Here is a 26,169-nt window from a genome sequence, read left to right on the forward strand (position 1 = left end):
TCTGCCCCATCTGCGGACACGTGTCCTGAGCTTGTCCTTGTCCCAAGGAGGCAGCCCCACAGCTGGGAAACTGCTGGAGGAGAAAGGGGAGGCAGGTCCTTTCCCCGGCCAGGATGGGGTCATGTCCGACCCCACAGCTCCTGCTCATGCCTTGGACACAGCGAGGCAGAGCCCAGCTTCGAATGGCACTTTCAGGCAAGGGGGGAAGGTGACTGGTGGGTGGTGGAGAGAGGGTGAAGGGAGGTGAAGGTGAGGGTGGAAAGTCTCCTCTGAAGCACCTACATGTATGTTGTGATTTCTGAGACCTGAGATTCACTTTGGTTTCTGAGCCATACCAAGACCCACTCTCCTCAATAAAAAAGCTTCTCTCCTTCCTCGTCATCTTAGCCTCTTTCTCCTCACCCTCCTTCCCCCATCCCCCAGCCCATCCCCTGGTGCTCGCGGGGGCTCCAGCCGGCTCGGGCACTCACACGTGTCTGGCTTGTGGCAGTTGTGACCTTGTCGGAAGTACTGGGGGTTCTCGATGACGGGGATGCGGGTCATGCCGATCACCACCGTGTCTGGGCCAGCATCCAGGGACGAAGGCGTCGTGATGCCGTGGTTGATGTGGTGGAGTGGGCTGGCAGAATCCTCCTCTCCGCTGATCACTGCCACGGGACCTGCAAACACCAGGCACATCCATCAGACACGAGATGGGAATGGTGACACAAAAGCCCCGTTGATCATGAATTGCTGTGGATCCGCCATCCTACTGTCCCACCCCATGATGATGAAGGAAACATATCTCACATTTTCTCTGTTGGTGCCAAAGTACCAGACTGAATTCCACAGGGGTTAAGGTAAACTACAGGTGGCAACGCAGCAGAGGTGAACCCTGCACGAAGTCATCCCTGTGCTGGCACGTGGCAGAGCAGTCACTCTGGTGCCTGTACGCTCTGCTGTTATGAGCTTGACAAAATACCAAGCTTACACAAGAGAAACATTACTCCCAAAATTATCTGTTCTGCTCCAAACCCACACTCCTACATTTGTTGCTCAGCACATCACCAACCTTGTCTCCACTCTTCCAGTCCCACCCTGCCCTGCACACAGAGCCCTTTGATCGGGATGATACCTATAGGGATCCATGATGTACTGCAGCAGATCCTGCTCAGTTCATGCCCTGCACGCACACAGAAGCCAGAGCCAGAACCCGGCATCACCCACCAGCTGCTCTCCCAGGTTGGCCCACCTGCCTCACAGCACCCACTTCCAGCCCCCACAGAACACAAACATCTCCATCACAAGGTAAAACCTTTTAATCCCCGCTGCAGCCTTTGGTGCTGCATAAATGTAAGATGCTGAGGAGCTGGGTGATAAGGAGACCACAATGCAACCTGCCTTACACTTTCACAAGGGGTTAAAAACACACTCAGCTAAAGATGTTCCTTATCTCCTGCCTGGAAGCTGCCAGGGACCTCCAGCAGGTCAAGCAATGATGAACAGAGGTGCTGCATTAAGGCTTCAAATCTATTCAGAGAGGCCTGTCTTTTACCTACATCACACTGGAAATACCTCTTTCCCATCAGCAATCTACTTCTAATTACACAATTACTTTATTATGTACCACTAGCAACAAAGAGGGGAGTCTTCAGGCCATTTTTTTGCTCTTTGGAGTCTCTGGGAGGACAGGGTGAATACAGGCTGCACACAATAACTCTGCCTGCATTAACCTCATCTAAAGGCTGCTCATTTTTGAGGCATCAAGTATTGTTTGTTCTTCCAAGTGGGATATAATAAAGCTATTGTGTAATAAGCAGAGTCCTGGCAGCCATGGCAGGTGTCTTAGTCAAAAGGAAAAGATCTCTCTCTTTATTGTGAATTCTTTCTGGTAGGTTCTTGTTTTTATTTAAGTTAGTCCTAGGACCCACATGGCTTACAGCTTCTGAGAAGCAAAGGCAAAACTCGACTCGTGCCACAAGATGCCTCTGTTGGGACTACACATGCCATATTTCTCCAAACACAAAAAGTAAACAGATAATTTGTGCTTTGAAGGATTTCTGTTCACCCGCATTGGCAATTGTTTACATGCAAACCCCAAGGACTGGGTTTTGTGTGGTGCATGTCCTCTCTGCTGGCTGGGCTGTGGTGGGAAGGGGCCACCTCCGCACTTCAAGGAACACTTCATAAAAACAAGTCATGAAAATATCATCTGAGTACCAATTTGTGTAAATGATTTCAGTAGAGACCATAAAGACCCACTGGTGTCCCTCTGGTGCACACACATTAGAAGGACGTGGCTCTTTTTGAAGGAGTAGGGCATGACCAAGGTGGCTGGGTATTTGTGAAACTGAGCACTACCTGCAACTACTGCCTGCTGTTCAGATGGCAATTTCCATGCCAATAACCAGGTTCCCAGCCTGATCTTTACATTTTCCATTGTGTTTTGTTTTGTTTTTTTCCTGCAGCTGAGCTTCTATCATGTCTAGTTGCACAGCTCAAACCTGTCCAAGATCTCTAGGGCAAAGGCAACCATGTCCCAGTTGATCCATATTTGCACTCCCAGTCCCCAGCAGATACTGGGTACTGTGATTTGACTCCATCTTTCAGTCTTCCCGCTATAATCAAATGTGGAAGGTATTTGCAAGATCTACAACAACCAAAACTCAAACTCTGATGCTCCATGACCATTTCTGCCTCTTCCTATTTCTGTAAAAATGGGAAAATCCAAGCAATTGCAGTCAGGACACCACAAGGCTAGCAATCCATATAGAGATATTCTGTTCTTGCAATGATCCATGGAGGTCTTGGGAAAAAAAAAATCATCAGAGTCCTGAAGAGAAAACCACGTCGGTTGCAATGTCTTAGCTTTCAAGATTTCATTAAGTACTTCTATCCATAGTTGGTAAGGACCTGATATGCACCATTCAGCAAATTCTTCCCCAGTATCCTCAACAGGGTATAACTGGATTAAAGACGCAACTTAGACCCGAGGGCATCTGCAAGCTTCCCCCATTTTTAATGATGTTGATGGTGGGAAGGGCATGGGAGTAAAAATCTGGGCAGCATTAACTCATACAACACAGTCACAGCTCCTCAGATGTTACATTTCCAACACTTCTTGGCACTCACAGATGAGACCCAGCTCCCCCCAAGCGCACGACTGCCCTCCTTCTCCTCCACATCTCAGACAAGCACCAGGCTCGCTTCACGAGCCTGAGGCAGACTTCAAAAACATCACTGATACAAGCAGTCACTGATCACTTCTATAGGTTTGACTACTGCTCTGACACTCAAATATATACCATTATCTGCAACTTCTATCTGTAACCATAAGGCAGCTACTTGCACTTCAATGTGTTTTTTAATCTCTCTTGGCAATATCATATATTTTTTGCTGCTAAGTAGGTAAAGAGGTTGAGTTTTTGATGTATAATGCTGATGAATGGCTTTATTTGGAAGAATTCTCACTGGTTTCAGCAGAGGATTTTCCACGTAAGGTTAAAGGGGGAAAAAAAAAAAAAAAACTGGAGTAGGAAAAGAGTACAGTTTTTAAGATTTAGGTTTATCTTCCACTTGGCAGAAGAATGGGCGGAGGACACAGGAATCAAGCCAGTTTTGTACTGTAAAAATGTAGAATAATAGTCAAAGGTAGTCTGGGGCAAGTCCTTTAGTACAGACCTGAGATCTAAACGCATTACATGAAATATTTCTGCAGCTGCTCTGAAACTTAACATCTAAAGAGCAGTGCAACAGATTTTTGTGTGGATAAATCAGGCTGTGCTACAAACACACTGCAGATATTCAGAATCTATTTGCTAATATTTTAAACAGCTTCTGTACGCTCCGAGCATCAAACGTGTCACGTCTCTTCTTTTCTACTCACCACTCTTCCCTGTGGCTAAACTGGAGTTTGGCTTGGTGGTTTGGTTCCTATCTGTCTGGAAGCACTATGAAATAAGTTATTTATTGTTTTAGTCTATGCCTATGAATCTTCTGGTTCATTTACGGTGTTACATGGACAACTTGTTACTTAAGAAAAATAAAGCACGTAATAATAATAAATAGCTTAAGGAGCCCTTGTTTGCATGATCATATCATAATGGTAAATTATTTATCAAGGCTAAGAGCTACACTTTCTGACAAAATGCAGGCTCGGGAATATAGCAAATTTTATAAATAACCACAGATTAGAGAAGATAAGATAATGGTCACTTCATACAAATCTGTAACGTAATGAATGCTTCAAGGCAGACAGGTGAAGAACAACAAAAACTCCTGCTTGCTATCACAGTAACCTCTCCAAAGTAGCAAAAATGATGGAAGGTGTAGAAAACATGACCTCCAGGGGAAAACTGAAAGAATTATGCTTTGTGTTGAGAGAAGAAGGCTGCAGGGACACGTGATAACAGCCTTCAAATATGTAAAAGGTTGCAGCAAAGAGAAGTATAATAGCTGTTCTCCACGTCCACTGGGGATAAAACAAGAAATAATAGGTTTAAATTGCACTGAAGGAGATCCGGGTTTGAATGCCTCCCCTAATGCCTAGCAGCATGCATGGCTGAGCACTGGGACAGATAACCCTGGTTGCTGCAGGGGCTCTGCCAGCCCACGAAGGGAAGGATGGAGCAGCACAGGACCAGGACCACGCTCCCTCCATGTGGTTTCCACAAAGGACAAATCCATCGTACACCAGGCCATGCACACAGCACAGGACCAGAGCAATCCCCCTCCCTCCAGCCATGCATCCAGGAGCTGTCGGTCAGAACATCATTTCTGATCAAAAATGATCACTGCGAGAGATAATTGTGCCGTCCGCATTTGCCCGTGTAATATAAAGGAGCCATATAATTAACTTGCTTAATTAGGAACTGTATATGACCCATAACTAGGAAGAAAAAAAAAAAAGCTCTCCTGGTAAAGTGGGTCACCATGCGTTGTGTAGCAGCATTGAAGCAGACCTCATTAAACTCCAATATATATTATATATAAAATCCCCTCCTCCTCTGATTTCAAGCCTCTGTTCGCCCTTCCGTATTTCCCTGATCTTCATCTTAAATGCTCTTCTTCAAAGGGCCAGCACACAATCCCAAAGCAGGACTCAGACCTATCCATCCACACGCACACGTTCATTTATGACACAGACACAAAACCCAAACTTCAGCTCCTCAGAAGCAAACAAACAAAATGTTTTAAAAATTCCAACCTTTTGCTGGAGCTGAAATCGAACAGTCCCCCAGGGCTGCTCTCTGCACCAGCAAGGAAGAGAACTGAAACTCATAAAACAATAAGTGAAAGCACAACAAATACAATTAAAACTCTGGCCATGCTCAGAGCGAGATCACATTTACTGTCTCATAAAAAGAGCCTTGTCCTGTCAAGGCAAACAAAAGGAAATCAATTTCTTAATATTTATTGGCAGATGCAGGCATGGGGCCAAGGCAGCACTTGCAGGGACCTGCTTGGAGCCAGGCTGCCGTGGGCTCCAGCCATTCCTTGCCCTCGTGTAAGGGGAAAAAGCCACCACTTCTCATCCCTGGGGATGTCCTTCCAAGTGTTGGGTTGTCCATCACCAGATTCCTTTTCCTCTGAGTGACAGCTGATCTCCAACTTGGGAAAGGCTCAGCATCCCCTTGCCCATACCAGCTACCAGCATGGAGCATCATACCCAGCCCCAGTGGTGGAGGAGATCCCAAGCCTTTCCCCATCTTCCCATGCCTATTTCTTTTTTTAGCCCTCCCCCCCTTTCCTGGGTTTGTTTATGGACCTTAGACACAAATCCTGTAACACTCACAGTCAGGAAAGGAAACATTAAGATCAAATCGTACAAAATGTAAAGTCAGTGCACATGATGGCACAAATGCATAAATTCAGCAGATCAGGCAACAGAAAATGCTTACAGTAAAAATGATGAGACAATCTGATAATTAAAAAGCAAGGTATCCTACAAGCGGGGCCATGTGTGACAGCAAAGACAACCAGCACTGGCAGGAAGGCAGTGCAAGAATGTTTGCATCTAGGTTAAAGCTCCCAGCCCAGGTGTACTGAGCACTTCTCCTCAGAGCTCACATAACCTGGCAAGAATTGGTTACACAAACAATATCCAGTCACCTTCCATCATTACCCCATCTGATCTCCTTCATTTACAGCTCAGAAAATGATTTCTGGAGTCCCTTGCATGTCCCCCATCAGATACAAGGGCCCAGCCAGGGTCTTGCACATCAACAGCTGCAGAGAAACCCCTCTCAGTGTTATAGAAGGAGCAACACACATTGGCCTGTGGAGGATTCTGGATGTACTCTGATGATGGCTGAGTGGCTGCTGGGTAGCAGACCTGCAGCCTTACCCTGGATTCTCAGCTTATCACGTTTACATTTCCCCCTCAGCCTTTCCTCCTGACTTTGCCTCTTGGTGTTTTCCTACCAAGCCTCCCAGCTTCCACCTCAGGGGCACCTTGAGCTCCAGCATGGGCTTTACGAGGAGCAAGCCAGGCAGCTGCTGGGTAGAGGCCACAGCAGCGCCCGTTAATCTCTTGGCTCACTCATCCCTATCACAGACATGCCGTAAAAATGATATAAGCATTTCATTCAAACACCACTGCAAAGGGAGTGGGGAAGAGCACAGGGCCGATTGATTTCCAGTATGTCTGCTCTTTACCTCCAGGTATAAATACAACAGCAAAATCAATCGGAATAACATCATATCAGCTCTCTAATCTCTTCTGTTTGCAAGATGCACTTTATATACTGCAGCATTTCCTACAGCTTGTCTACAGGAGGGCCGAGCCTTTTCCCACCCCAAAACCTTGCCTTCCTGGCTTGAAGGGAGATGTTCACTCTCCAGCATCCCTTCCTGTTTGCTTAGGTTTGATGGGCATCTAGGAGTGCTCAGATGCACCGCAGGGAAACATGATATGGGGACACAGGTGAGGAAGCAGCAGCATATACTATCCCTGTACTCTTAGCACCCCATGGCTGTGTTTATAGCCCCATAGCGTTCCTCTTTTTCATGGGCACCCAACAGCGAAGATACCCCACATAAAGCATCCAGTGCTGCCTGCTCAGCAGCTCAGCACACACATTTTCTTTCCACATTTCCAATTTATAATCAGCCCAAGGCTTTTATCCTTCCTCCTGGCCCCCAGCCACTGCAGGGAGAGACTGTGACAAACTGATAAACATATTCCCCAAGCCCTTGCTTGGGTGAATGTGCAAATGCAGCATGAGGCTGGAGAAAGGGCTCCCGGCAAGGCATCAAGGGGTCAGCTTCTGTAAACTGCAGTTCAGCAGAGCTTCAGGACTCAGCACTGAGGTGATGCTCTCTCTCCCTCTCATCTCAAACCAGACATTGGCTGAAAACTGCAAGATGGAGCAGAAAGCAGAGGTGGTTTGAGCTGCTCCTCAGACTTATTCTGCAGTCAGACCAGTCAAAGAACATGCATGAGCTGTTAAGCTATGGCAACTGTGTCACCTTCAACACTGCGGCCAACATTGGGTGTAGGTTTTTGGGAAGCACTACCTAACAGCTCAACGTGGATCCAGCTCCTTCCTTAGCAATGGGGCCATAAGCAATGCCCTGTGGATAGGCTCACCACCAGCTCCACCACACCTGTTGCCCACTGACCAAGTGTACTACGTGTGCTGGGAAACACTAAAATATCAATCAAGAGCTACTAAAGGCCTCAGAGGCAACAGATGAAACTGCTCCTGCCCAAAGGATTTTTCTGACCATTGCCTAGACCAGCTCTAGTTAATAAACACCACATATGTCCTCATCAACCTCCTTGCCTGGATCCCCCTCTCACCGCCCCCCTTCCTGTTGCCAGATCAGTCTTGGACTATCTTGATCTACTTGGAAAGCTTAACCGCCATGAAAGCAAACCACTCGTCCTCTGGCTCCGATCTCTTACTGAGATTAGTGCCAATGGAAGTGTCGCTCTCAATTTCATAACGTTATTGGATGGACACAAAACTGGGCCAAGTCCCATATTCCTGACTGGCCATCAAAGTGGCGGGGATTATGGGTAAGGAGACAGGCAGCCCTGACAGGAAAGGCAAAGGCTCAGGATCAATTACCCTGACAAGGCTATCTCAGAGCCACATCGCTTTGTGCTGACACCAGGGCCTTATCCCTGGAGCCCTGCAGAGGTTGATTTTGTCCGGCAGTAACCAGAGCCCCTGCAAACCCAGGGAGCTGCACATCCCCTCTCCAAATATCCAATTTATGAGATTCCCGAGACACCGAGGGATTGTGCTGTCATTACAGGACATTAATTTTCAGGCCTCCCTTATTTTGGTTTAATATTCTGTCAAGATAAAAAATCACACATTAAAAAATAAATAAACGCCCTGCTCTGCATTGCTCAGAGGTTGCAAACGGAGGGAGTGCTCAAAATGTAAAATACCTGGCACAATACACGCTTTGTCTTTGCTTTGCGTTACTGTTTTTCTTTTCCTGTTGGACCATGAAACTGGTCAGCACTGCCATCTGGTTCTCATGCAGCAATTAAAAGTGCTCTTAATTTTTCAGAAGAAAAAACAAAAAAACAAAAAAAAAAAAAAAAGGTTTTGGTTGTTGGCTTTTGGTCAACTTCTGACCTTTTTACCTTTTTGTTTTTAAATGAAATTATTACGAAAACATCTAGTGCTTGATCCAGCAGTTGGCAACCGTGCCTGCGGCAGGGAGGCTGGGACCGGATGATCTTTGAGGTCCCTTCCAATCCAAGCCATTGTATGATGCTATGGCCAAGCAGTTGAGGCTGCACACGGCAATGGAATGGGTTCACCTCCCATGGACACAGTGATGCCTACTCCCTGCCAGCAGGAGAGCAACTACATCTGCTCAAAGCACAGTTTTGTAGACCCAAACTTAAAGTCAGGCCCACGATATTTACTTTCAGGACAACACACAGGAATCCTTATATAGCCAACAATAATAAAAGCTAACCCCTACGACCACGCTTTACCTTAGTTCACGTGTGAGAACAAGCATTTAAAAACTCTTCTCCTCTCAGAAAGCTCATCAATTCTTTTTTCCTTTCTTCCCCAGCCCTCCTCATGTTGATCCCCAGCAGTGATATCAGTCTCTCAGATTTATTCTATCCTAAGACAAATAGTGCGTCCCTTATAGAAGCAAAACATGTTTAACTTGTATAGCAGTTTATATCCTGAATCTATTCCTGTAATATTATGAGACTCTTCTGGAATATAAAATCCGTGTCAGAAATATCCACAAACAAACTCACAAATCCTTTTCCCTGCTGCTGAGCAGTGGGAACAGACACGGGGCTGCAGTTTGGGCAGCCCAGGTGTTCCTCAGGCCCAGCAGCAACATTGGTGCTGCCAAGCTTCTTTGTAAGCCCAGGGAACAGCATTCGCAGACAAGAAAAATCACATTAAAAAAATAATAATTAAAAAAATAAAAGTAAAAATAGTGGTTTTGCAGGTTTGCCAGAGCTTACTAAAATCTTATGTTGTAGGAGTCGAGCCCTGGCTTGCCTAAAATCAATCACAGCATCTATGAACTGGTGCTTCCCTTCCAGGTGCTACCCCAAAATTTATATTCCTTGGTCATAAAGGTGGTGGCTTGCTTGAAAGTCACAGAGGAGGCCCTTAGAGACAGGCTCTGAAACAACAGCTTTCCAGGAGTTGGCAGCACATCTGCAGAGTATCGCCAGCTCAAGGTCTCCGCCTGCCCTTCTGGGACCACCATCGGGTTTGAGAGGGCAGGAAGTGCAAACCAAGGAGTTGTAGAATCATTAGGGTTGGAAAACAGCACTAAGATCATCTAGTCCAACCAAGCAGGTAGGGGATGAAAGGCTTGGAGATGGGGAGAGGGGCACAGGGCAGCTCCCCATCTCAACAACTTGCCACGTTATTTATACACCAGCCCAAACAATCCCTTTAATAAATTAGAGAACTATTCATTGAAAATAGAGAACTATTCATCCATCCCCACGCTGCCAGTTAATCTGTAATTCAGATAGATCAGTCAGAAGGCAAGAGTCCAGCATATGAAATGATTAATTCCTCCAAGGCCTGAGGAAATTTCCCTTTATAAAAAGCGTTGCACGCTCACCTTCTCAATGCTAAGCTACAGTCACAGACGTGGCTACCATCAGAAGTCAGAAAGGAGCATCGCTTGCATCTAAATACCAGCACTAGCAAATGCAGCACCTGTCAGAGCATCGCTAGGCGCTCTGCCCCAGACACTGCACCTCTCAGCACCTTCCTGCTCTGCCAATTCTCCAGTGTCCAACCAGAATCACTCTGCCTCTTACCACCCTCTTGTCTTTTCAAGAGAAGAGGTTTTTTTAATGTAGTAAGAATGTAAAACATCAACTCGAACAAGCAGCCTGCTCTGCAGAAATGAAACATTCACCGATTCCAGTAGGTGCCCAAGGAGGTTGGGAGTACCTCCCAGCCCCCATGCTGGAATCACCCCAGTTCCACCTCTGTACTCTACACCATCAAACCATGACACTGGCATGAAAGAAGCTGCTATATACCAGCCTAGATATTTTGCAGATACCAGCAGCATCCACCTAAGAAAGGCAGCTTTAAAGGGAGAAGAGCCCTGAAACTGTCATGAGAATATAGCTCCTTGTGCCAGCAGTGGTCATGGCCTGGGGCACAGCAAGAGAAACACTTGGAAGAAGCCTCTGGCTAGAAGATACCAGGGAGGAAGCCATGCAGATGGAACAGCTTCAGAAAAGGAATGAAGGTGGGAGTTAACCAGATGGACACGCTGCCGCGGGCAGCAAGACAACAGGGACAAGTCATACATAGCTCCACGTGAGACCAGAGGCACCCGGACGTGCTGCCAGCCCCGGAGGCTGCAGAATTGAAACAAACAGCCAGAAGAGAGGCATGAGGAAGGGGAAAACTCTATTGAAAAGGACTCAGGAAAGGATGCAAGAGATTGGGCATCAAAACAGTTGCCCAGCGTGTGGCTGGCACCAGCAATAGCTTGACAATATGGAGGGATATTAAAGCAGGCTTTTCAGACTGTGGTTTTAACTCTGCTGATTTTTACAATCTCAGTTGCCAGTGTTTAAAGTGTAAGAGGAGAGCCATCACCAGCCAAATCGTCAACATAATTCACATCCTACCCCAGCTCCTTCCCCAGCATCCTGCAGGCGGGTGGGAGGGAAACTGTCTCGTGTTAGCCTGCAATCCACAAGGGCAGAGCATGGCATTTACTTACGTGTCTAAGTGTTGTCCCCCTGCCCCACACCTTGTGTCCCAAAGCACATCCCTTGCTTGAGGGGTTTGTAGCTCTGGATGAGAGAAATGACAAAGCATCCACACTGGGAAGCCAGACCTGGAGATGAGTGAAGCTCATGCAACTCCTCCATCTGCACTGCTGAGGGTGTAGGAAGGAGCAAGTTGGATAAACAACATCCTCGCCCACAACGTGGTGAGCAGAGGAAAAAATAAAATAAAATAAAATAAAATAAAATAAAATAATAAAATAAAGGAAAAAGAGAGTTTGAACAGTGCTGGCAGCTTTCTAGAAGGGATCAGCTCATGTTCCATCAACACCAGCTCATTGTCCAGAGTAGCTCTGGGCGCCCCATCCCTGGAGGTGCCCAAGGCCAGACTGGCTGGAGCTCTGGGCAGCCTGAGCTGATGGGAGCAACCAGCCCACGGCAGGGGGTTGGAGCTCAATGACCATTAAGGTCTCTTCCAATCCAAGCCATTCTATGATGTCTGTTGAGCTCCAGGCTGGGCACAGCTAGCACACAGCCCACCTCAGCCTGCCATAGCATCCCAGAGTAGACCCTACTAAACCCATGTTCAACCACCCAGAGACCACCACTGGGTTAGCAGCAGCCTGCAGAGCATGGATGGAGAGTGCAAGTAGTGCAAGCGTGCAGCTGGAGGGCAGCATGAGGTGTGAACAGCAGAGAAGGGATGTGGTGGAAGCACCTGGACCTCAATCAAGTGGCTTTCTAGAAGCAACGATCAAGTCTGTGCAGAATTAGTGGAACAGAGCCACTTTTCATCCTACCTCTCTCAAAGAAATTGTCGCTACTGCTATGCAGACAAAATTATGTCTCCAAAGCCTTTTAGCTACAGCTCTTTAGGGCTGAGTGGGTTGATAGAAATCTATTCACAGGGCTGACAGCACGTGGCTGGATAGGGACGCTGCCACTGACTCAGTGGCTGAGAAGGATATCACAGAGTAAGACAGGCAGGGGGAAACTACAGGCAATGCCCAAGCAGCATTTTCTGGGAGACCCCTTGACAGCACGCCTACAACTTCCTTTTAAAGAAAAACAAAATAATTATGAACGGGAACACTCTGTTTTCCTTTAATTTCATGCTCCCCACGTGAACGGATGGTTGAAAAAGCAGGCAGGCAGCAGCAAGGCATTGCAGAGCAGCATAAGGCTGTCTCGTCCACAACACCCACACCCTCCAGGTAGCCCTAAACAATGCCAAGAACTGCACACCAGGCAAAGGAGAGCACAGAACACAGCTTGGCCATCACTCCCCCAGACACCTTGCCAAATCCATGGCTGGAGTAAAGGGATGCAGGAAGCTCTTACTGAGGGGCCCTTGAACTGCATCACAGAACCCTCCCTGAGCTTGGCACAGCCGGCCGGGGGCTGCTGTGTCATATCTGCCATCTGTTTGCTTGCTTTGCCATCCTCTGCTCTTCCTGGCTTTGCTCAGAGACTCCTACCTGCTTTCCGAGAGCTTTGCTGGGTCTCAGTAAACAAACCGCAGGCAGGGATGGGATGGGGAGGGTGAAGGCAGAGGAGGGAGAAAGAGGGGAGAGAATCAAAATTTAATTAAAGACACTTTTGCTTCAGGGCCTCCGAAAATTACAAACTCATAAATCTCTTAGTAAATGCCCTGAGCGGTTGCTATGCCAGGCCGCCTACCGGTCCCACCAGGAGGGCCATAAAGTGCGAGCACGCATCTCACCGGCTCCCTCCGTTTCTGCCCTGCAACATCAGGCAACCTTGAGCAGCCTGTCAAGCCCATAAACAAGTGTTTTTGCAACCAGAAGCCATCAATCTGCAGCCCTGTTAGCAGCAGAGTGCAGAGAGAAGTACCTTTCATTTGCAGCCATAGTGGAACAAGAGGTGAGAGAAAGGTGGGATGTGGGGCCAGGCTGGCCCAGGCTCTGAGCAACCTTGCAGGGGAGTAATCCAATGACCTTTAAAGGTCACTTCCAACTCAAACAATTCTGTGATTCTATGATAACTCATGGCAAGACGGACTAGAGGACCCCAAGTCCAAAAGTATACTTTCTAGTGAGGATGGCCAATGAGAAACCATAAATCAAGACATGGATTCAGAAGGATTTCTGCTAGCCAGCGCTGCTCTGAGGGCACTATATACAAAATCCCATCTTGTGATAGCACCCAAAGTAATCAGCCTGGTATTTTCATTTATGGCTGAGTCAGAACTTCACCAGAAGATACGTGAGTGCTGTCCAGCCCTACGCACTTCTCACAAGGGCGATGCATAAAGATAGCGAGCATCTGCTGCCGAGCAGCAGCCAGAACAAACTGCTTCACCATGTTCCTCGTTGGGCACATTGGGAACAGCCGGAGTGTCCGGCACGCGGGGGTGCTGCATAGCTCTGCTATATTTAAACAGAGCTCTCAGTGCAGCCTCTGGTAGCCCTACAAACCAACGTAGCTTGGAAAAGGGTATTTTTTCACCCTTTACTCACATCTTCAGTCACAACTTTGAAGGTGGGAGTTTTTTCTTCGTAACATGGTCAGGTCATGGCCTTTCTCAGCTAACAAGCATTTGGGTTGTGAAGTGGTAAAGAATTTTTGCATTGGTGGGTGAGGATGGAAAGTTTCCCGCCCATGGAGAGACTGCTATATAGAATAAAATAACAGAAGGAATGGTGATGGAGTGGCCCAGGGAGGTGGGGGGATTACTGCCCCTGGAAGTGCCCAAGAGCTGTGGAGATGTGGCACTGAGGGACATGGTCAGTGGACTTGGTGAGGGTGGGTCAACAGTTGGACTAGATGACCTCAGTGATCGTTTCCAACTTCAACCATTCTGTGATCATCTAGCAACAACTATTTCCTGTAACACTGAGTCAAGTGGGACAGACCAGTGTTGCCTGTATCACAAAGCCAAGGCAGATACAGTAGAAGTCATCTGCCAGAAAGAAGATAGAACTTCTGAAGAAGCATCGCCCACGCCAGCTTTTGCCATTTCTAAAACCAAGCTAAACGCCTGAGTCTTTCTAGGAATTGACAAAAATCCCACAACCCTCAGCCTCTCAGTAGTTTAGTCAACTACTGTGAATCTGTTTCAGGTCATGAATAGAAGCATAAGAGCTGAAAACTCAAGCAGGAGTATCTGTAACAGGAAAGCTTTGGGAGCCAGCCAGTTTTCCAGACTATCCCTGCCAAATTCTCCAAAGCATATTTTGAAACATTCAGGATGAATTTAGACTATTTGAATCAACTTCTGAACAACCTCAAGGGAGGGTGTCAACAGTCCACTCTGAGACTTTGTTTTGCACTTCTACACCATCTGCTAAAGCAAGAAACCCTGCAAGGCAGAGGCGGTGGCACAGAGGATGCTGCAGTTTCCAATAGGGACACAAGGAATGGAGTTGGTAGGAAGCCCCAGCCCAGCTCTCCTCATCCTGCTGGACAAGAAATGCACAGAAGCAGGGCTGGAGAGAGCTTCAATATTGTTTGGGTTGGTTTTTATTTTTTTTTAATAAGTGGGTGTGCGTGGCTTTACTGAGTCCTCTCTTCCAAATTGGCAAAGCAATGCTTGGAAAGCTGCAGAGAATGGAGACCAGAAATCAGCCTTCCCAAGGAAAAATAGCAACTCACCATGCAAACGAGTGCTCTGTCAGAGGCACCGTGAAGGGGCAAACAGTTCAGAGAGGGAGCAGGGCAATGTAATGACTGTTTGTCTCTCCAAAAGCAACTGATGCCATCCACGCCTCTGTACCAGATTTCATCCACCAACCAACATAAGTATCAGTATTTAAGTACTTATCTACAACATGTATTCACCCAAGCAGCATGTCTTCTTGTCCCACGTATCTTTATAAAAATGCCAATTTTCTCTCTGCTTTAAGGCAATGGTTCTTCTTTTTTTCCCCCAAATTCTCTAAGTAGAGCAGTTCCCAGGGCAGATGGGCCCCTTCCTCTCATGCCCTTGCTGTAATTCAGGGAGGATCTGGTAGAGGTGATGGGGTGGGATGGAGACGAGATGTGTGCGCAGAGTCAGCAGCAGCTGGCAAAGGTGGGCAGGAGGATATGTCCCTGTGTGCATGGGGACGTTTGTGACAGCAGACGTGCAGGGAGGGTGCGGGCTCGGAAGAGTAGAATATGCTGCCAGAGGGTATTTCTTTTCTGGTGTAAACCAGGATGGCAGCTGACCCAGCTTTCTCCTTCTACCTGCCTAGTCACATCTCTCTCCTTCCACAGCTCTCTATGCATGCAGAATTGCACAGACCCAGCACTGCTCTGCTCCCTCCCACACACAGATAACTCTGCTGAGGTTGATGCCCCCCAGTGCCTCCAGGTTGCACCCCTGATTCCTCCAACAGGCACATCCACAGCTTGTACCCTCACTCCTTATCCAGCTGCAAGGTCAGCAAGAAACCAATCCCCTTACTAATATGGGTGCTCAGACCCCATAGACAAGAGAGCTAGTTCTCAGCTGCATGTCCCACATACTCCTTCACTTCTGGCATTTGCCTCCCACCTTATCCTTCTGTTTTCTCCCCTGGAGAATGAAAAATCCAAACCAACTTATAAATTATCAATCCTTCCTGACTGATCTTTTATTTTTTTATTTTTCCTGAGAAAAGCACATAAAACAATGACGTGACAGAAAAGAAGAATTTAGTGTTCCATATGATGCTGCTGAGACAGCTCTCTATGGACAAAGCTCTGAGCTGCCCAGCAGGATCTTTCCACCCAGCCTCATGTTTCTGCCCTTCAGAAACACAAGGAGGGGTGGATCCAGGGCTGACCCTCAGCCTGGGAGCTTACACTGCAGCAAATTCGTACATAAGAGACTACAGTTCCCCTGGGAAGTTGCATCACAAGGTAAGCCATGCTGTTAGCAGCAGGTAGATGAACATCAGTCTACCACAACTTGCTGATGTGTGCGGTTCATACAGCTGCAGCCCTTCCATTCACGCCCAGCTGCCTACTAGCTGGCAGTTTTGAGCTATTCTCTATCCACGAACTCCTAAGAAAATAAGTTCTGCCAAGCACTAGCATTTCTACATACATCAAAGGATGCCACAACAGAAACTTTCAGAGCCTACATTGGAACCAACAGCCTTTCTCCACAAAATTAGTTAAAACATCACACCACTGTGCCCTACGAGGCTGCACATCTCACAGCTCAACAGTTTGAGTTTACAGATGATGCCATGTAATGCTAAATTGCCACACATGCAGCTTTCAGTTTCTGTTATGGAATTAGCATGACATTGTAGCTACAAAGGTCTCTACCTGAGCAAACGTTGCCTCGTTTGGAAGCAATCATTTAGAAGGGATGAAGAAGAGGCGACCCTAATATACCAACTAAAGTCTTTACATATAAAAAGCATAAATAAAGGAGCCCTAAAGGAGCTCAAGGTCCCCAGTGCACATTCTGCTCATAAACCACCCCCTTTCACAAGCCTCTCTCAAGTATCTCACCAATGTCTAAGGTACCACAGTTTTATTATTACTATTTTAGATACATGCACTTTTTCCCATCTTTCCTATTTTGCCGTCTCCGGCAACAAGAGCCCACTGTGCTAAGCAGACATCCGAGGCCAGTAGCTGGGCTCAGGATGAAGGAGGGCATTATTCAGTTTGCAGCAATGAAGCTCGTGCATGCGCCTGTCTCAGCATCGGATTTCAAGTTGCCTGAGGTTTTTGTTTGCTTGGGTTTAATCCTGAAGAAAAGAACATTTTCCACGCTCTCTAAACCTGGCTGACTTCTCCTGCTGACTTTTACAGAGTGGTCTGGCTTTGGACCATACAGCAAATACATATACGTTCTTTAGAAGTAGAGACATCGAAAAGGGTTGGTGGCTCGCACATTGCAAATGATATTGCCTCCACCTCCTTCATGCTCTAAGTCATCTTTACAGAGCTGAAGCAGCCCAAGAGGGGGGGCGTGGGAGGCTTCAATACAGCACAGTACATAAAGGATCATGTGTTCACCCCATGGTCACCTGACAAAATGAGAAATTCCCTTGGGCACTAAAGCATCTTTTCAAGGAGTTTGGCAGCAATACCTCTTTAAAACTACAGCTTCATCCAACATAATTTATGTGCATATCTGGATCATGTGCAGGAGTTGGAAATCCATCTATCCTTTTCAGTCTATTTCCCCTCTCCCCCAGAATTAGCACCTTCCTTGCAAATCTGGCTTTCATCTCCCTCTTGCTCCTATTTCCAGGCTGCGTAGGAAACAACAAAGTGTGCCAGTGCTGCTCCACCAAACTGCATTCCAACAGCTTCTGGCGAGATTTTCAGGATAAAACCAGAATATCCAAATTTTTCCTTTCTCCCCTTTGCAAAAGTGGATCACCTGATCCAAATGATGCGGTCCAGATAAATCACTGGGGATCTCCCCCACCGTTAGAAGTCCTCCTGCACGCTTTCAGCTTGCTGTAATTTGGACAGGCTCCCCCCAGAGTGGCCTGAAGCTCAGCTAACAGGACAAGAGCGAATGGCCTTAAGTTGCACCGAGAGAGGCTCAGGTTGGATATTATGAGAAATTTCTTCTCAGAAAGCATGGTGATGCAGTGGCACAGCTACCCAGGGAGGTGATAGAGTCACCATCCCTGGAGGTGCACAAGAACCATGGGGATGTGGCACTGAGGCACATGCGGGCATGCTGGGGGTTGGTAGGGTTTGGACTGGGAGATCTTAGTGCTCTTCTAATGATTCTAAGCTCTCAGGGCAGTACTACCCAAATGCATGTACCAGTACTGGGGTGAGCCACAGGAAGAGGTGAAGAAATGTGACACTCTGTTACTCTGCAGGAATTTCAGAGGGATGGTGCATCAGGAGGGTCCCATGCCTTCTCCACCCGACCCCGCAATCACCTCACGATCTCAGAAATAGCCAAAACTGACCATTAATCCTTTCCTGCAATTCAGGAACTACTGGGCCAAAGAGAACTCCAAGCTATTTTTTCAGAATTATTCATGCCCAAGCCAAAGCAGCAGAGCACAGCCCTGATTTGTCACACACCACCCAGAACGCAGCTCACGCAGCCAGAAGGCAATATCTTTTACAGGCAGTGACATCAGAGAAAAACAAACACTGGCCCAAGTGACTTCACAGCCAGAGCTTACCAGCTGCAGCCTGCCCAAGCCAGTGTGTGTTATACCTCAGTAATCCATCAGGGTTGTGCTGAATGCCATGTATACAAGAATAACATATTCACTGTGTACAGTTCAATCTCCTTTATCAGCCAGAGCAGCGTGTTTCCAGCAGGGACAATGCAAAGCAGCAGATCTAAGGGCTGATTCGGGTATCATGACCACAGGCAGGGCACAGGGGTAGAGCTGCACAAGGCTATTGCAGCAAAGCCTGCAGGCTGGGAATGATGCGTGACCTGAAAGCTCTGCTTGTGCTGTCAGTCAACACAGAAACAAAGTATTGCCCATGCCTATATCTGCATACTTTTTTTTTTTTTTTTCTTTTTAATTTAATTTCCTTGGCACTTCAGCCAAACCCATTAGTTTAGGTCACATTTAGAGACAAGACACTGTTCAGCCACGAAACAAAAAGAAAGTTTCCAGGGAATCATAGAATACCCCACAGTGGAAGGAACCCATCAGGCACATCGAGTTTTGCTTCTGGGTATAAAACACTCTTCCCATCCATTTCAGCTGAGGTCACAAAGTAAATAAATTCAAAGAAAGATAAAATGATTTGAGTTGAAAGGGATCTCAAAGATCATCCGGTTCCATCCCAATCACTAGGTTGGCAACTCCCTAGGTCTTCTCTTGAGCACACTACAGCCTTACATCCAACTACAAGACATTCCTCAAAAACAATGGCCAAAACTTGCTGCTGCTCTTCAAACATTAAGTTTTTCCAGAGGCGTGCACTGCTTTATGGCATACAGGAAAGATAGGGGAAAGCCCTCATTCCTGCACAGCAATTCAGTTGTCTGCATTTCCCTTCTTTCTATATGTTTTCTTCACTTACACTTTTATAAAAGTATCCAGAGGCCTTTGGGAACGGATGCTCAGATGCTCAGGAATTTAAGTAAAAAAGGAAATTAAAAACCTCATTGGGATCAGGACTGCTGCTAACTGTCCCCATGCCTCTGGGACCTGTCCCACAGCACCAGACGCTGTGTGCCCATGCCTGGCCCAACCCACTGTGCTGCCAGCCAGCAATGGGCTCTTGCACATATCAAAAGCTGTATTATGAGCTCAGATGGTTGCTTTAATGAAGCCATGAAAAGAAAACACTCCTCTAATGCCACTGAACGCAACTAAACACAGCTCCCTCCTCCTGCCTGCTTTGCAAAGTGCTGAGATATGGTCGCTAATTATCAGGCACAACAAGATATCATGCCATTTGCTACAGAAGGGCTGGAAAAGCAGTGTAGGGAGGATGCCTGGGCAAAAGGAGCAGAGGGGAGTGTGCATCCCTGTGTGCAGGGTGCTGCAGTACAGTCCCACGGGTGCTGGTCCTGGTATGGTGATGATGTGTTTGTGTTTCATCATGTTTGCTCTTTTTTTTTTTTTCCCCCTTCTTGATGTTTACTTCAAGCATCACATTCTGAGGGCTTATAAAGAGGATTAAGTGGTGAGGAGGTCTCACAGAGTTAGGAGGAATTAATCAGGCAGTAATCAGAAAGGAAATTAATCTGAAGAGTTAATTAATGAGCCAAGGCAGAGAGACTGCAGCCAGTCCCTACCATGCCTTCCAGGTTGCTATTGCCTGCATGGGCATGACAGCAGGGGTAGGGGGGAAAACACAGACACCCCTTTACCAAGGAGAGAGCAGCTGCACAGTGAGTTAATTAATTTCCATCCCATCCCTCCAACAGGGACCTCAGTGAGGACATTTCCATTCACCACCTTGGGATCCTCACCCCACCACAGCACAGTCCAAAACTTCCCAGGCTCCTTTTAGCTCTTGCCTTTAGAAGAAGGATGTCGATATGTAGCCCACAGGTGTTTGGTTGCTTGATTCCACACACCTCAAGTTGCCCTTCCGTCATCCTTGGTAATGTTTTTGCTTCCCCATTATTTGAGTTCTAAATATGCACCAATTGGGATCAATTCCCCTTCACTCTCATCTAGGTGGATTTTATATATTTAGCTTTTTCTTAATCTTTTCTCACAATGCATTCCCTACAGAACCTTAATCATTTGTGTTGCTTCCCTCTGAATTCCTTCCAAGAGGCAGCAGGCAGAATGTTTTGCAGATTTGCTCTTGCCCCTCCTGGGCTGTGTTTTGACTAATGCATATTTCCCTTGGGATGAGACATGCTCCACAGAGCCTGCTCGATCAGGGATGCCCAAATCTCATTACAACCTGAAACACATGGGGGGGAAAAAGTGCTCCACAATTCATAGGGGCTGCAACTTTATTCACACAGTGCATCTTTGAACTTCAGAAACCTAGGCCAGTTTGTGAAGACATCCAAAATCTCATTAACTTCACTATTATTATTATTATCAGACTCTTTTTATGCACAGAGCAGATATTTTAATTGCTTGGATTGCTGAGAGCAGCTTCTATTGTGGTTTTTTTTTTTCCAGCTTCAAGCCTTAAGTTGTGCCAAGGGAGGCTCAGGTTGGATATTAGGAAGAATTTCTTCTCAGAAAGAGTGGTGAGACATTGCAGCAGGCTGCCTGTCTCCTGGGTGGGGACAAGCAGCAGCTCACAAGCAATGCTCTCCATCAGCTGAAGGCCCCATAAAGCACCCAGAAAGGTAACCATACCCACTCCAATACTTAGTCCACCTTTCCAGCTACAACAGCCACACAAGATGTCACATCCACTGTCAAACAGTTCCATGCTCACCATTACTACTTCCAAGGGAGGCAGGAAAGGCACCCTTCTCCCTCTGAGCATACATCATGCTCACACGGAAAGCTCCACCAATGGCCAAGGCTGTCTCTCTCCAAGCTATGAATTTGTCTTCTTCCTCTTGGTACAGAAAGGCTATTTTCACACATTCTCTAGAAAAAAAAAAACAGTAACCTAAAAACATACCAAAAATGAAGGAAAAATGTAACTACTGCTCTTTGATGAAACAGAACTGAACTCTGCAGAGCCAAGAGGAAACGCTGAACACCACACTTACCTGGATATCCTGACCCAGAGAAACATTTCTCCATGCTCTTCTCCCACCATCTATTCCCTGCTTGACAGTAAACCAATAGATTAACTTTGCTCTCACTTTTGTGACTGCCCTTTCTAAAAAGAACATGAGCAATTTATAACTTGCCCAGCACCACTGCAGTCTCACCACCAATAGGTACCAAAACATTGGTCCTGATCTGGGAAGCTCGCACCCAAGGCTGCGATGCCTCAGCAATTGATGCATCTCAGCATGGTACCCAACAGGTGACATAAAAGAGATGCTGCTCTTCTCCATGCTAGTAATGCCACAAAGAGGGCACATTAGCAGGCAGGAGCTCCTTGCTTTGAAATCTACCTCCAACAGAGACTAAGGAGCATGAATTTGGTCCCTGAGGGGCTCGCCACTGTGCTCTGCCTTTTAGGGGTGCTGTGCTTCTTATTCAGGTGGCAGTTCAAAGGAAAAGAAACCTGAACCTCTTGCACTGCAAGTCCACCTCCTGCACTGTAACCCCCACATGCTGCAGTAGGGTCTGATGGCAACACCTGCCAAGCTGCCCAGTGTCCCTGATAAGACACACCAGGATAAGCTGAAAGAACGAACACCATGCACATAAATGAGGGGTTGGGACATAAATATCCACAAACAAATGCACACCTCTCAGCTGATGCTATCAAATGCATTACTCCCCAAGTCCCTGTGGAGCAGCAGCTCATCTCCAAGGTCACATTAGTGTGGAAGAAATGCAATCCCATTACCCAAGCTCCCTTCTCTCTCTCTCAGTTTCTCTGTTGATGCTTGCTCTCTTAATTTTCAACGCCAGCCATGTATTTTGTGGCCCAGCCTGGGACCGCTTTGCTCAAGTGGCAGTAAACACGTAGCTTAATTCACTCATTCTCCAGCAAAGAAAAAAAACTTTTCCCGCATGGAATAGAGCAGCTCAGCCGCATGATGATCGACACTGAGCACTGGAAGCTGCTGGAACTAACTCAAGTTTGGGGAACAAGCAGAGCACACAGAGCAGAGCACAGAGAGCTGGGAGTGGAAAATCTGCACACAGTGCACATGTCAGGACTGCAATATTCCAGCGGCATGGAACAGAGAGAGCTGTGAACAGCACACCTTGCTGTGCCGGGGGCAGCTCAGCGTTTGTGCTAAAGGTGTTTGTTAATTCCCCAGCAGGGTGATAGGGTCGTGGAGAGGAATGCTGGGCTGTGAGCTCAGCACTGAATGCTTAGGCAGAGGGAGGGCAACGTGCCCAAGGGAGCTCCCAACAGATGAAGGGTGAGGACCGTACCACCACAGCCCTCTCCGTGTGTTGGGGCAGAGAAAACTGCAGAGCTGCCCCTGGGGTCACAGCATGAGGGATTCTTAGAACTGCGGCTCTCCTCTGGTCCAAGCAGAATCATTGCCATACCCAATGCCATCTCCCACCTCTCTTCAACAACTCTAGCAACTCAAAATGTGCCTGAAGTTCAGGCCATTACTCTTGTCTGTTCAGCTGCTGCAAACATCTCTAATCTCCCTTGTGCTGCCTGCAGAAGGCTGTGATAATGTACCCTCCTTCACAGCTCATCTTTTCTAGCTGACATGATAATAAAAAGTTTAATATTAACAAGCTCCAACAAAGAGCACAGCGACAGAACATGGGAAGCACCTCTCATCAGCAGATACCGGCGAGATCTGCCAGAAACGTATACCTCAAAAGATACTTAGCATACACTTAAATGTCTCCCAGAAGCTGTGTCTGCTGATTCTTGGCAAGCCAGAGCCGAACAAACAGCTCAAGGATGGCCAGTGTGCACTCAGCATCCTGAGGAAGGCTCCTGGGAAAGCACTGCAGGATGATTTTACACTGTACACCACACCCTACATAAGAAGCTTTCACCTCTAAAAATATGGCCTTGGTATTTGAACAGCCCGTAAGTTGTCATGTAAGACTGAATGGACCCTGACCCATCTGCATGGCTTGGATGCTGGTCCCACGAGGGAAGCTTTGTCTTTCCTCAGTCACCGAATGGCTTAGGTTGGAAGAGACCTTAAAGCACATCCAGCCCCGACCCCCTGCCGTGGGCTGGGTAACCCCACCAGCTGAGGCTGCCCAGGGCCCCATCCAGCCTGGCCTTGAGCACCTCCAGGGACAGGGCACCCACAGTTCTGGGCAGCTGTGCCAGGGCCTCACCACCCTCTGAGTAAGGAATTTTTTCTTAACATCTAACCTAAATCTCCCCCTCTTTAGATTTAAAGCCATTCCCCCCTTTTTCTATCACTATTAGTGCAAGAAGTTGCTCCCCTTCCTGTTCACAAGCTCCCTTCAAGTACTGGAAGAAACCTCCAAGCTTTTCTCTGTCCTTTTCCCTTTGCATGGAGATCCTACAAAGTTGCTTACCCCAAGTTACTGTGAGCAGACCCCTTTTTCTATCATTAATAAAATATTTAGTTAATACCTTTTCTTATTCCCACCATGTATACTGCAGAAATTAATCCCAGGATTGTCAAAGGATGTTACAGGAATTTCAGTAGGATTTGTCTGTTAATTCCCCTCGCTACTTTTTTCTAGGCACAGGAGTTTAAAGCTCTGATGCCCTCCTCAACATGTAACCAATGATGAAATGGTCCACCAACTGCTAACCCAGCAAAGCTCAGCCCATGGGGCAAGAGGAGCCCTAAGTGCACTGTGAACTCTTGGAGCTGCTGTTCCACACTGATGAGCTGCATCACTGAAGCCTTGCTACTCCAGCAGCACTCATATGACATCCACCCACCCCACATTTCTCACATCCATGGCATGAGAAACAGCACAACCACAGCAAAAGCATCATCTGTGTGCATCATCTACTATGATACGCTTCCAAAACAGGGATAAGCTACGTAAGCCAGATGAGGGAATGCTCATTTTGTTATCCTCTAGGAGCCAATATTTACTAGCAATGTTTCCCCCAGCCTACAGCTTCCAGAAGATTACATCTTAATATCCTGAAGACTTTCTGCTGCACTGACCCCCGTGCCTTAACAACTGCAGCACCAGGCACAAACAGGCAACAGCCTGCAGTGCTGCTTCTCACTCAGAACAACAGAAAGCTGCATCTGCATACCTGTGTTCCAAACTTCAGTCCTGCAGTGCTTCAGGATACCTCTGCTGAACCTGCTCTGAGTCCACCAGACACAGGAGGTTAATAACTCAAATCTGCTGCACAGTTCCCCTGCTGCAGCACTACAACCATAGGGTGACCTTTGGCTGGTGAGAGGTTTGTGTGTTTTGCTTTGGTTTCACTGCTACCTGATCATGTTGGTTGTAGCTTGTCAATAATTTAAGCTGACAGAGCTGAGCTGGACTCTGAGTCAACCAAAAATCTTCATCTAGGCACCATCCTTCAGAAGGAAGCATTTGACCTGCTAAGCTTGAGAGTCATAAGGACTGCAGCATATGTTGGTGGAGCCACATCTATGGGTCACAGCTGCTGCCCTTATGGGATGAATAAAAGAAATTAAGGTTAAAACATCAGCTCTCCATCTCCCACACTACCAACCAAAATGAGAAAACATTACTACTCCTCTTCCATCTGATCTTCCCCACTCACATCCCCAGCACAGACCCAGTGCTGGCCTCCCTCTTTCTCCAACATTCAGGAAATGCCAGCACATTTCAGCAACAATTAGGGAAAATTCCAGCCAAGATGATTTAACTTTAATGAGCCTTCCCTACAGCAAATCTCACTCTGGTCATCCCCAGTTCAATGCACACAAATGGGTGCACATCACTGGCTCTGCACAGTTATACCAGCATCGTCCTGCTGTTGTTCCCCAAGCACAAGGAGTTACAATGCATTGATACCTTAAAAAATGCTTGAAAACGGCTCCTGAGTAATGGTCCTAGGTACTCAGCCACAACTAAAGACACTGCTACTGAGACAGGGTGTTAATAGAGTTGTAAATTATTATGCATTTGCACAGAATAGCTTTGAAAAATGGGTTAAAATCTCAGGGCAAAGCTTGATGCAGTGGAAAGGTATGGATTGTGTGACTGGTTGGAAAGCAGGATTGGTCCTCGAGGCAGTGTCAGGCAGCACGTGGCCTCTGCCTGCCTTCAGCTAGGGATCAAAGCCCAGTATTAAAGCAGCTGCAGCTCCACAGGTCAGCAGAGAAAGGAGGACTTTGAACTGTGGGACCCCCCTGCAAAACAGAGCTTACCCAGCTTTCTGAAAACCATGCAGGAGCAGGTAAATAAACATCAGTTCTAGTCTCACCCAAGTACTACAAAATAATGAACAAGAGCAGCAATAGATGTCATGGCACGTGTCAGTAAACACTCAACTGACAAACTCAATACAGAAGAACATTCCCTCTTCTGCAGCATCTTGACACCAACACAGGCTCGAGCCTCCCTTCTGGGATGCACTTAAGAGGAAATCAGTTTTAAGGCATGATCTGATCGTAGCAACTTCAGCACAAGTTACATCGATGCCTCTACCTATACGTATCGAGGGGAAGGAAGATGCCCTCCCTTTACCCTTCCAACATCAGTTTAATATGCCAGGGTGGAATACTCTTGCTTGGCTGATGAGGGGTTTTGGCACATGCTGACATCCCATTAACTCCAATATCACATTAACAGATAGCAGCAGCCAAGAAGCGTTACTTGAAATCTTTAAACAGAGAGAATAAACCCAAATCACTTCTAAACACACCAGTAGCTTAATAAACTTGGTTAGAAAAAGGAAAACATAGTGAAGACCATATGTTTTTCTATTTAAAACTAAATGACAGCATATAAAAAGGGAGGGGAAATCTAAAATCCAGCTGTCCTGCAGCAGGGAGAAAAGGATTTCTGCAGACATCCACATCTAATTTCAATTTCTATCGTGACACTTCAGACGAAAGGAGGCTGAGAGCAAAC

General features: G+C 46.9%; 1 protein-coding gene across 4 annotated transcripts in view; it reads right to left on the bottom strand.

Annotated features, from left to right (window-relative positions):
• Nucleotides 1-26,169, bottom strand: part of NTRK3 (neurotrophic receptor tyrosine kinase 3) — a gene marked incomplete at both ends in the record, with an annotated part of 177,561 nt that overhangs the window by 81,244 nt on the left and 70,148 nt on the right. For all 4 annotated transcript variants that reach the window (XM_079541059.1, XM_079541058.1, XM_079541057.1 and 1 more), the window contains one exon: nucleotides 471-659. In XM_079541059.1, coding sequence (XP_079397185.1) covers nucleotides 471-659 — 189 coding nt within the window. The remainder of the gene's footprint in view (nucleotides 1-470; nucleotides 660-26,169) is intronic.

The sequence above is a fragment of the Tetrao urogallus genome (genome assembly GCF_951394365.1).
Source record: "Tetrao urogallus genome assembly, chromosome: 11".
Lineage (NCBI taxonomy): Eukaryota > Metazoa > Chordata > Aves > Galliformes > Phasianidae > Tetrao > Tetrao urogallus.